Below are 11,842 nucleotides of genomic sequence, written 5' to 3'. Positions count from 1 at the left end.
CCTACCGCTACGGCTATGATAGCATGCGCCCAGGTTTATTGGCTCACACCGGACAGCTGCAGAAGACGCTCGCCCGCCCGGAGATTGGCATACTCATAAGCCTTGGACTCCGGCGGGAAGGTCCCGTTGGCCGCCCAGAGATCGATCAGAGGCTGCATGGGCTCAAGCTCGGCAGGCTTCAGCATGTCCAGGGCAGTAGCCGTCAGCACAAAGTGGGAGAAGCAACTATTGAGCTGCTTCTCAAGGTTGAGGTGATAAAAGGGCTCGGTAAAGTGAGCCCAGTACAGATGGGCGTAGACGCGGAACATCTGTCGGAAGATCATCTGGCAAATGTCGACAAACTTGTCAGGGAAGCCCGATCGCTTGCCGATCCATTCGGGCTCACCGGGGTTCGTCAGCTGGGAGAGAGGTGTCGTGGTGATGGCGGAATTGTGCGAGTACGAGACTCCAGAGGGGTCGGTCGGGAAAATGTTGGTGTCGTCGATCTTGCCCGAGATCCATCGCTGCATAAGTGTCATGTACTCAAAGGCTGGAAGCTCGACGGGCTCTCTATTTCTGTTGAGCCAAGTGAAGGAGTGGTTGCTGGTATGTGTGAGTATATGTAATGAACCACCTAGGCAAATGACCACTTACGCTCCAGCCGACATGCGCGGGCAGGAAGTCGAGTTGCAGATGGAGGATCCGTCATCTTCCTTCTCATGTAGCACCCGGACAAAGTTCCAGAGGTTGCGATAATGCTCAACAACTGTTGATATGAGTTAGCAAATATAAAGAAGCGGTGTCACGTGAAGCAGCATACCCTGGTGCGCAATCCATTCACCCTGCTCAACAGTCTTGGGTCGAGCGCTGAGGGTCATAAAGTTTCCCTTGACGATGTGCTTGGCATACTGGGCATTGAGCCAGAGGGGAAGAGGTCGAGGCAGGTGGTAAGCAGAGATGAGGTCGTCGCTAGCCACGGCGCCACTGGATTCATCCATGCCGATGGTCTGGGCGAGCGAAGGAGAGTTGGGCAGAGGAGGAACCTTCGGGGCCAGGCTCGCCGAGGATTGACTCCCTTGAGATGACGTCTCTGGAGGTGGCGGCTGGCTGGCAGTGGACGAAGTCGGGCTCTTTTGAGGGCCAGAGGGCTTAGCTGAGCCGCCTCGGAAACGGGCGTTACTATCCAAGTCTTGTCAGCGCGAGGCCAGAGAGTGAAGAGAAAACAAAGAGAGGCGAGGCGAGGCCGGATCGAGCTGGCATGGCAGAGTCAGGATGGGTTGAGGTGGCAGCACACTATGCTGAGACGGGTGCAGTTGGTTGAAACATTGCTAGGCCCGCCAACGACGGCTGCAGCAAAGCGCCTCGTTTGGAGAAGGCGGCCGCGGTTCCGTGGCGCCCTTGTTAGGGGAGGGAGGCAAAGCCGCCATGATATATGCCCGGAGGCTCTCCATCATGCCAAATCCTTGACATTGAAGGCCGCGAGATTTGCAGTATCGCCATAAATGGCTGATAAAGACTCCCATGCCTTGGGACAGTGTGAACGGCGACCGGGAACGCCTGGAACGGCGTCGGGCCGCTCATGGCCATGCTGAGAAAACATGTCTTGGATGTCGTACTAGGGAACCACATGGTGAGAGTTCGGTTGTGGACAGCCAGACCTGACCTCACTCAAACCATCGGTAGTTGCCCCGCGACGCCAGATAAGGACAGTATGATTGGCTTCGGGTCATGGCCAAGAAGGTTGAATGCATCAAAACCCGTGGATTGGCGATGTTGCACTTGCACAAGAAGTACGAGGCTGAGATCAGCGGGCAATAACATTGCCTGTACCTCTCACATCTCACTTGCTGATGTCTCTCTTCCTCTCTTCATGACCACGAACCCAACATGAGGCATGATGCAAGAAACCTCAGATAAAGCAGCAGGAAAACGCCCAGCGCAAACAAAACAGACAGGACAAAGACCAGAGGCAAACAAAGAATGCTGGGTACTTACATGCCGGAAAAAAGATTCGACATGGTTGCAGTAGGTAAGGTAGGTTGGCAGAAAGGCGGGGTGAGAGGGAGCGTGAGAGGGAGACCGCAAGGGGTGCAGGTTGCAATGCAGTCGCTGGTTGTTGCCGTGCGAGTCGAGGGCGAGATCTTTTGCTGGTGTTGGAGGAGGAGAAGGCGCTATCAAAAGTCCCTCTTTCGCTGGACGAAGCTGCGCGATGTCAGGTTCAATATCGAATATCAAACAGCAGCGTCAGTTCGAGAAAGGGGGTTTTTGAGGTGTCGGTGTCGGCGTTGGCGGCTGGACCGTACAGCATGGAGCGGCTACGTACCCCGTAACTGCCCAAAAAGCGCCACACGCTAACGCGGGTCTTTCTTTGCTCCTGCTCCTGGTCCCTCTGAACCTGAACCTCACTCAAAGCTCCCTTGCTCCTCCTGCGGCTGGCTTTGCAGGCCACCTGAGGCACGCTATTCTTTTTTCAGGCACATAAGCGAGAAATCTGCTGCTCCTGAGGTTTGGTCGCGTTTGTTCTCCACTGACCCGCTGCTGCCCAGAGATGTGTGGCTGAGCTCAGGTGTGGCTAGTGAATAGTCAGCCTCAGGCCTAGATCGCCAAATTGTACCAAGACCAAAGCCTCGCGACTTCAAACTCTCGCCTTGCGCGCCCAGCACCAGCTCGCCTTTTCCACCAACTCCATCTCTTATCGGGCACTTCGCTTTTCCTGAAACTCACATTACAAAATGTCCGACTCAGAAGATCCCATTGACCCCATCGACGAGGGTGGCGATGACCTTTTCGGCGACGAGGGTGACGAGGATGTTGCGTCCACCAAGGAGCGCGTCCTCGACGACGATGACCTCGCTTCAGACCCCGAAGGAGATAGCTACGCGCGCTACCGTAACGACGATGACGATCAGATGCAGTTCCAGACAAGGGATCGAGTTGTCATGGGTGTCAAGACGTACCGGCATAGAATTCCGAAACCCAAGGATGGCGCGGTAAGTGTTGTGATGCGCCTCATCAGACACAAAGCGCTAATCACCCTTTAGCTTCGAGTAATGCGTATTCCCAAGTTCGTCAAGATAATGCCCGAAGAATACGACCCGGACACGTTCCAGCCGACCGAGTTTGATCTGGCCAACGCCAAGGCTCAACACCCCAAACACGTCGCTCGAGTTCGAAGAGATCACAGCACCGGCGAACTCAAGAGCAACACCAACATTTTCCGCTGGAGCGACGGATCCGTCACCATCTCTATTGGTGGCGAGCATTACGAAATCCAGAAAAAGGCATTGGCTCCTTCACCCGACAAGCCCTACAATGAGATCCACGACGGTCACTACTATGCTGCCGCGGCCGAACTGCACAGCAATCTTCTCATGACAGTTGGCCACATCACAGAGCAGTACAATGTCCGTCCCAACAAGGCTGTGGGTGACGATGCGCTGTCCATTCTGGCCGAGCGAATGGCACAGGCCAGCAAGCCTTCACAAGGCGGCGATATGATCATCCGAACCACCCGCGACCCGGAACTCCAAAAGAAGCAGGCCGAGCTGGCTGAGAAGGAGAGAATGAAGGCTCAGCGACGACGCGAGAATGCTGCGGCCAAGATGGACGGCGGTTATGGTCGATCTGGACGCGGAAATCTATCGATCGGAGAACTTGAAGGGGGACGCCGAGGGTTTGGGTCATCCCGCAAGCGTGGTGCTCCCGGCTCATCCAGGCCCAAGCCACGGAGAGGCGACGACGAGTCAGATGAAGAACTCGCCGAGGCCGTTGGGCGACATGAGGGCTACGATCTCGACGACGGCTTTATCGTTGGCAGTGACGTTGAAGAGATGGACAGCCAGGCCGACGACGACGACGAAGAGGAGTTGCTGGATGAGGATGAGGACGACAAGCCTCGTTCGAAGAGGCAGAGAACCCGAGACCGCAGCCCCGATGAAGATGCCGAGGGCAGCGATGTCGAACAGGTGGCGGGTAGAGCTCGACGGAGGAATGTCATTGATGATGATGACGACTAGGAGGTGTTTTTTATATCTTGTTTGGCGAAGATTTCGAAGCTCCTAAAAATGATAGTTGCGCAGGAGACGGTCTGTACTATGATAATACATGATAATCTCGGATCTCTGGGCGACCCCAAGCCATCATTGGCTGCGCATCGGCGACGGCCCTCGTCTGGCGCATCGCGACAACTCGTGAGGATGTTCTACATATCTGTGGCAGGGCTGGTTGATCCTTTTCGCGTATCTACATGCATCAATTGCTTTATAGACGTCAAACTGAGTACATTCGCCACTGCCTGGCATGGGTATTATGGGCGAAATGCCGGAGATTGTCTGAAGTCTGGTGATCTCATTGGCAATCACATGCCTGAAATTAGCGTCCAGCTTCGTGCTTTGTTGAAGGGCGGGGAGCTCCACGAACCCAACAACAACAGTTCAACGAATACAACCATAAGCTTATCCTATAAGAACGGTCTCGCGGCCGCGCCATCGCCTCTTGATATTGAGGCTAGAAGCCCAAAGCAGTCGAACTTCGGCCTTGCATGTGGCATTGCATTGTTGCTCTCCCCCCGTACGACCATGACCTAGTTAGATGCGCGTGATCCTCCTGCCGCGCTCGAACCGACCCCTTCGGCCCTCTTCGATGGTGCTTGTGATCGTCCCTCGGCAACGATAATGGGGGTAGTTGTCGCCGTCTGGGGTGTCGTCGTCGACGTTGCCAGCTTCTGGCAGAGGGTAACACCCCCTTCCCCTTGGCTTGCTTCTCCTGGCATCCCGTCCCGTCTCTGACCATGTCGCTGCAGAAGCTGCGCAGCTGGTACTCGCGCAAGAGCCCCGTCGAGCTGTGGCTGGACATCTTGCGGACTGCCGAGGCTTTCGAGGACTGGGAAGAAGCTGCACTACACCTGGACAATCTTCTTGGTCTTGATCTATGGTACTTGTCCTTGGTGACGCTTGTGCGACCGATGCTAACACGTCGACAGGAGGAATAACCCGGCGTCCAAGTACTATGACTGGCGACTCATTGCAGAACGACTCGACTCCCTCGCTAGCGCCCGCGAAGATGGCAACTTTCAACAGCTCGTCAACCTCCTACGATCCGGTCTCGTAAGAAACCTAGGGAATATCACGTCGCCCAAACTATATAACCGATCGTTTGCCGGCACGAAATACCTTATCGAGGAATACATTACACAGATCGCCGAGGCAGTCGAGGACATTCGCGCCCTCCCGACCAGTCCGTCGGCCATCCATGGAACTGGACCGTCTCTGACGACGCAGATGAAGCTGGACTGCATCCATGACACGAGGCAGGCCTTTGGGAGGAGCACGCTGGTGCTACAGGGCGGTGCCATATTTGGCATGTGCCACTTAGGCGTCGTCAAGGCCCTGTTCTTGCGCGGCCTGCTCCCACGCATCATCACCGGCACCGCTACAGGCGCCCTGATCGCGGCCCTTGTCGCGGTACACACAGAGGACGAGCTCCCTGCTGTCCTGAGTGGTGATGGTATTGACCTGTCAGCCTTTGCGCCCAAGACTGGGACTGAGAATGGCGACGTTTCGAGTTTCCATTCACGATGGCAAACCCTGCTTAGGAGGATCCGCCGCTTCTCAAAAGAGGGCTACTTCCTTGATGTTACTGTGCTAGAGGAGTGTGTCCGGGCCAATGTTGGTGATCTAACGTTTGAGGAAGCCTATAACCGCAGTAAGAGAGTCTTGAACATTACGGTAGCGACAGAGGGTCAAGGAGGCGTTCCAACGCTCCTCAATTACCTCACTGCCCCCAATGTGGTAGATTGATGCCGTTGAGCCTCTGCTTCTGCCAATACTAACATGTAGTAGTTGATCTGGACAGCTGCCGTGGCATCGAATGCGTCTTCACCATCACTATATGGTCGCCGCAAGACAACTATGCTCTGCAAGGACGCTCAGGGGAACATTGTTCCTTGGGCGCCGGCCAACACAATTGACTTTCGACACTGGACACACACGTCCTACTCTGACCGAGACTCACCTCTGCGACGTATAGCCGAGCTGTTCAACGTCAACCATTTTATTGTCAGCCAAGCTCGACCGTATCTCATTCCTTTTATCCAGTCCGACATGCATGGGCCGTCCCTTGTCGAAGCTAGGAGCAAGACGACTCAGGTGTCTGCCTTTCTAGTTCGTATGGTTGGGCTGGAAATAAGACACCGCCTTCGCCAGCTGGACACGCTGAGCCTACTGCCCGCAGGCATCCGCCGCTTCCTAGTCGACGAGCAAGTCCCGGCCGCTTCCATGGTGCTAGTGCCCGAGGTGACGGCAGGAGACTTTGTGCGACTACTCGAGACACCCACACGGGAGACGCTCAACTATTGGATCTTGAGGGGCGAGAGGAGCGTGTGGCCTGCCGTGGCAGCCCTAAGGATCAGATGCGCCGTCGAGAACGAGCTGGACAGGTCGTATCAGGTTGTGAGGAAATTCAAGGCCCCCGGTCTACGGCGAAAGGGGAGCATGGCGGCGAGTATGGAGGCCGAAAGGAGGGAACGCAACGGCGCTTTTGGGTCGATTGGCACGGACGTTGATGCAAGTTGAAAGAAGCTTCAGGCGTGTGAACTAGTAGCCTTGTTTTCGTTTAGGACACAATTGTACAGCAAGCAAGCATACCCTTGAATACGAACAGGTATGGGACAAAGGATGGGATTCAAAGAATAGCATTGTTCTGGGTCTTGGTTTCATAACTATTCTATCACTGCACTGCCTCTGATGTGATGCTACTATTCACTCTCGGTTTACACTCGAGTTCACCCAACATTGTGTCACTGAGAACAATGAACCTTTTATACTTGGCGTTGTTATAGCCCACCTGCCTATTCATTCATCAGCAATGGTATAAGAGCCAATTGTTCCTGGCCTTCATTCACCACAAGCCAAGTAGCCATATTGTCTGTTACTCACAGGAAGTGTGAATATCACATCAGACCAACGTATACGTAGCAAGGCAAGTATTGCCATCAAGCTGACACAAACAGCACTCACGAACTTACCTCCAACTTACAATGGAAGGCCAGAAACTAAAGAGAAACGTGGTCGAGCCCACAACGGTGCACAACACCACCTTCATCCTCCTCCACGATCGCGGCTCCTCGGGTGCGGAGTTACAGCACGCCCTTTGCATCGCCCTCCTCCCCACCCTCGTCAGCCAGGTCGCCCCAGGAGCCCGGTTCATCTTCCCGGATGGCCCGTTCTTGGATCCCAAGGGAGGGCGAGACTGGTACGCCCTCGAGTACCCCCAGCTGGAGTGCGGCGAGGCGGCGAGCCTGGATCAGTGGGCGCACGTTATATACGCGGCGGAGCAAGTCGACATGGTAGTTGAAGACGAGGCGCAGCTTATCAGTAGGAAGAACATATTCCTTGGAGGCGTCGGCAAGGGGTGCGCCGTCGCCATGATGACGCTCCTCGAGATGGAGCGCCCCCTCGGGGGCTTGATCGGATTTGGGGGTTGGATGCCATTTGTCAGGGACATGAAGGATGTTGCGACGCTGGGCATGATCCAGACCCCTGACCCTCCCTTCTCTCAGAACAGCCAGCACAACCAAGGTGGCATCGGAGGCATAGCTCTTGGCCAGGGCAACGGCTTGATTGACCCTCGCCTGCTCAGCATTCAAAACGGCCAGCAGCAACAGTCCTTCCCACAAGCCGTCTCCCCAACCCCCCTACTTGCGCAACCCGACCAGTCCATGGAGGCACGGCACCAACGCGTGGCGCACTTCCTCCGCCAGTTTGAATGGACTGAAGAAGCCCGGTTCAAGTACGAGAGGGAGTTCAGCACGGCAACGCCCATCGTGCTGATGCACTCGCCCAACGATGAGTTGGTCAGCCGCTCGCACGCAAAGGAAGCCCAGATGATGCTGATGCAGCTGGGTTTCCATGTGAAGCTGGAGGAGTCGAATACTGGCCACGCGATAACCAGGGGGGTGTTGGACGAGTTGCTTTTAGCCCTGCTCGAGGTATTGCCCTTCTCAAGCGACGCTTTGAGATTTGACCTCATGAATTTCATGATGGGCTCAACCATGTAGAGTGTGAGTCACACCTCATGAGGGATAAACATCATATAACCGCGCTATAGTAGGCGTCGGGCGAGAGATTCGTCATCTTTGACAGCAGTGGGCGATCCTTGAGGGGGAAGACCAGCTCCAGCTGAAAGCTGCAGGTAAGACGAGAGCTCTGTGGTTAAAATTGGCCAACCAAGTCGACGATGATGCACTGCATCACGTGTACGCGGCATTAACCAGGGGTTTGTGTAGGATAATAGACAGCGATTGACTCATAGACGCGCAAATAATAAAGCATGTATCGGAATGGTGGCTTGTTGGATGCTTGTGAGACAACGGCGTAGAGCAGGACTCGTTGACAGACCTGGCGATCCTAATGTATGGATAGACGCCAGCTTTGTCATATGCTTGGGTAGGACACGACATCCTATGTCGTACAGTAAGTAGAACATTGTAACAAAGATTGTCGAGCCCTGAGTGCGTCATTCTGAGGTGGCGAAACGTGTCTTGATATTCCCTCACAGCTGCGGGATGAGGAAAGAGGAAACAAACCTAATTGGCGATAAACATAGTCAAGGGTTCACCTGTCAGTGCCCCTCGTGTGGTTCATGCTGTCGGGCATTGCCTTATTGGGGACCGATTTGCCGGTTTGAGGCTCAAAAACGACTCCCTCGTGACAACATCCCGGACGTTGGGTCGTTGGCCACGCTTTGCCAAGCAAGCCAACGCCAACAGATGCGCGATGTAAGTGCTTACCGCGAATGAATCTGCCGATGGAAGACGCGTTGATGCCGATTTTTTCCGCATTCCTAATTTTTGCTGATTCGTAATATCAACAGAGTAAACGGACGAGTCGTGTTGGTTGAGGAGAGATGACCAGCCCAGCCCTACGGGGCGTCGGGTGTCAACGTCATTGCTTTCGCGAGCATTTCGTCATCCCATGGATACGGGGTAGAGATGCCCAATTCCCTCTTGCGTGCGTTCGTCCGTCCTCGCTCGGGGGAGTCGAGGGCACGTCGTTCATGCTGGAATCCTTGGGAACCCTTCAAATCAGCCCCGCGTGGTGCCCAGCAGAGTGCCCTCCATGGTTAACCCCTTGCTTCGTAGCAGTGAGACCGAGGGAGCGAGTTGCGCAGCACAGCGCAGCACGGCACAGCACACGCGAGAGATGGCGCCAACCAACAACGTGGATGTTGACATCGCGGGGATAATGTCTCGATCAGTGGCATGCTGTAGCTGTTCCATCTGACCGGGCGCTCGGAGAAAGAAAGAGTGAGGCGAGAGCGCTAGGGGAGCTCTGGCAGGTCAATGATAGCTCCGTTCGCCTCGTAGCTCTAAGGCCAAACCGGTATAGAGGAGGCTCTGTATGTACAAATCACGCCACAAAGAGCTCCAGCCAAGGCCATTCCCCAGAGTTGAGCTCCGGATTCGCTCCCCAAGTTCCAGCTTCAGGGTCCTCGGGTTATCAGACTGGTCTTCGATTAGCGAGAGCGCCGCACGCCGTTGGCTCCAGGGCCGGTGGCTGTCTTCGCGTCGGTCCCGAGACCGGCCGTGAGATGGATGTCGTCTGTTGGTGGTGGGAGTTGATGGGTTGTCGCGGCGCTGCTGGTTGGCCATTTCTGATGGTGTCGGGCCAAGGAGGGAAAGCGAAGGAGAGTTGGCTGCGTCAGTGTGCTGCAAGACCAAGAAGTGCATTCCGGGGTTCAAAAAGACACACATCACCCTCCTCTTCTCTCCTTTTTTCTCTCTCCTACCTTTCTTCTACAACCGAAATTTGAGAATGATTAGACTGCTCTACTCATTCTACCATCACAGACTTATCTGGGCTTTATCAACCCCTCCACTGTTGTCGGTGCTTGGGCTTATTGTGCCGCAACCACCGTGATCACCCACCCACCAAGAGCGCCACGGCACTTCCGTGCCGAACCAACACAGAACATCAAACTTCTGCCGATCATTCTCTGGCCCTCCCTCTGCCACTGATCAAACACGTCCCAACATCTCAACTCGAACCCGCAGCCATGGACGCCGCGAATATCAATCAGAGCAACCTCTTCGAGCCTACCTCGTCGGCCTCCTCCTCCATCATCCTTGATAACCTCGACATGTCAGAGTCCATGTACAGAGACAAGGTCGATGTCCTCCTAGGCGTCGGCTTCGGTCACGAGCTTCCACCACCTCCAACCTCGGACGTCTCAATGTCAATGATGCTCGAGCCCACGCCCGCTCCTGCACCCCCGCAAGACCAAGACATGATGGACGAGGACTGGACCATCATCGGCTTCGGCGCCTCCACATCGGCCGGCTCCGAGACGACCCGCCCCGCCACCGTCTCCGTCAACGGCTCCGTCCACGACCTCACGGCCTCCAACGTCCTCCGCCTCGATATGGAGAACAACGGTCCCGAGGGGTCCCACCCGAGCGTTATGAGCCCCAGCTATCACCCAAAGAGGTCCAACACCCGGGCCACAGACATGTCCCCTCCGGACCTCTCTGAAACCTACAGTCCCGCTACCGCTTGTGATGCGGACGGTCTCTGCGAGATCGGTGCATGGGCTGACATGGCGACGCCTGCTGGGATCCTCGCCAAGAAGAATCGGCAGATGATGAAGTAAAAAGTACTCTTCCTCATCTCCCACATCAGCGAGGATCCCATGGTGAAGAGAAAGGGCGGCAATGTCGTCAGGTAGACAGGATGAAGTCCGTGAGCCAGAAGGATTCTTTAGAGCTGCTGTCACGCGCGGCTCCACGTTTCACTTACATGATTTTGCACGGATGGCAGACGGTGCTGTCATTTACTGCATATGCTTTTGTGCCTCTCCACTTGCGTTTTTTTAATTGTTGGTCGGATTTTTTGACATTATAGCGGAAGATACCCAAGACACAGACAGAGATTGTTCAACCACACCGAAGAAGAGATGGAATGTTAAGAATGTAATGTACATCATGGATCACAGGACTTGTACTTAAGGGAGGCAGCATGGAGTTAAATGACATCAAATTGAATCAATTTGTGGCAAATCAATGTTGAAACAAGACTGTCCCACAGCCTCTCCATTTTTCAAACATGCGAGAAAACGATCGACAATGATCCGACCCAGTCCAGTCGCCAAATTCCTTGCGCATCTCTTGTTCCCCAGCACCTTTCTGCGGCCGTCTCCCGATCTCGCTGGCCAGGCCTATGGGTTGCATATCTGGGCCTTGTCGCACGCGCGCCCCATGCCATGTCCCTTGTGCTCATCACTTCTCCATCCTGCCACGGCCCTGGTGTTTGACCTAGAGAGCCTCTAATTACCGCTATGGGGGAGGGTGACTTCTTTTGTTCTTCTCGTTGTTGCGCGACGATCCATCAAACAGCATCGGATCATCACCCACGCAGACGATCCTTTGATGCATCGAGTAAACGCGGCCGAGATGATCAAAAAGCCCTGGCCATCTCTCAAACTGCCAAGCCCCATCTCAAAACACATGGTACATCATGGATCTCCCCAGCAGGGCAGTGCAGCCAAATCCTTTCCCCCTCGGCCGCATGCCTGCCGGCCAGCGAGCCGAACGAGCCCTTTCTTCATTCGTCCTGTCGAAAAAATCGTTATTCTGAAACACCAATTGGGCCGCGGCCGAGCAGGGTAGATCATAGGGTACCTGCGTGCGCGACCTGTAATGACCGACAGGAAATGCAGACGACTGGCAAGGACCTAGCTGCATCTTCTCCACGGCCAGGGATCGTGTGAGAAATTCAAGACGAAGGAGCAAACCTCCCATCTGTAAGTCTTCCATGACAAGATGAAGCCGTTATCCGCCAAAGCACGAACCACCGTGATACACGACACA

At 54.9% G+C, this 11,842-nt stretch overlaps 5 protein-coding genes across 5 annotated transcripts; 4 read left to right on the top strand and 1 right to left on the bottom strand.

The window, feature by feature from the left end:
• Positions 1-35: 35 nt before the first annotated feature.
• Positions 36-1,997, bottom strand: NCS57_00097600 (uncharacterized protein; the record flags this gene model as incomplete). The annotated part of the gene is made up of 4 exons (XM_053051050.1): positions 36-582; positions 634-745; positions 800-1,158; positions 1,975-1,997. 4 exons carry the CDS (start codon positions 1,995-1,997, stop codon positions 36-38), a joined length of 1,041 nt encoding a protein of 346 aa, XP_052919565.1.
• A 714-nt stretch (positions 1,998-2,711) lies between these two features.
• Positions 2,712-3,995, top strand: NCS57_00097500 (uncharacterized protein; the record flags this gene model as incomplete). Its single annotated transcript, XM_053051049.1, has 2 exons — positions 2,712-2,969; positions 3,021-3,995. 2 exons carry the CDS (start codon positions 2,712-2,714, stop codon positions 3,993-3,995), a joined length of 1,233 nt encoding a protein of 410 aa, XP_052919564.1.
• A 657-nt stretch (positions 3,996-4,652) lies between these two features.
• Positions 4,653-6,551, top strand: NCS57_00097400 (PNPLA domain-containing protein; the record flags this gene model as incomplete). The annotated part of the gene is made up of 4 exons (XM_053051048.1): positions 4,653-4,712; positions 4,781-4,911; positions 4,961-5,768; positions 5,820-6,551. The coding sequence occupies 4 exons, from the start codon at positions 4,653-4,655 to the stop codon at positions 6,549-6,551; spliced, it is 1,731 nt and encodes a 576-aa protein (XP_052919563.1).
• Positions 6,552-7,015: 464 nt separating this feature from the next.
• Positions 7,016-8,035, top strand: NCS57_00097300 (Abhydrolase-2 domain-containing protein; the record flags this gene model as incomplete). Its single annotated transcript, XM_053051047.1, has 1 exon — positions 7,016-8,035. The coding sequence occupies one exon, from the start codon at positions 7,016-7,018 to the stop codon at positions 8,033-8,035; it is 1,020 nt and encodes a 339-aa protein (XP_052919562.1).
• Positions 8,036-10,032: 1,997 nt separating this feature from the next.
• Positions 10,033-10,626, top strand: NCS57_00097200 (uncharacterized protein; the record flags this gene model as incomplete). The annotated part of the gene is made up of 1 exon (XM_053051046.1): positions 10,033-10,626. One exon carries the CDS (start codon positions 10,033-10,035, stop codon positions 10,624-10,626), a length of 594 nt encoding a protein of 197 aa, XP_052919561.1.
• Between the last annotated feature and the right edge of the window lie 1,216 nt (positions 10,627-11,842).

The sequence above is a fragment of the Fusarium keratoplasticum genome, chromosome 1 (genome assembly GCF_025433545.1).
Source record: "Fusarium keratoplasticum isolate Fu6.1 chromosome 1, whole genome shotgun sequence".
In the NCBI taxonomy this organism is placed as follows: Eukaryota; Fungi; Ascomycota; class Sordariomycetes; order Hypocreales; family Nectriaceae; genus Fusarium; species Fusarium keratoplasticum.
This window is presented reverse-complemented; position numbering and strand designations above follow the sequence as displayed.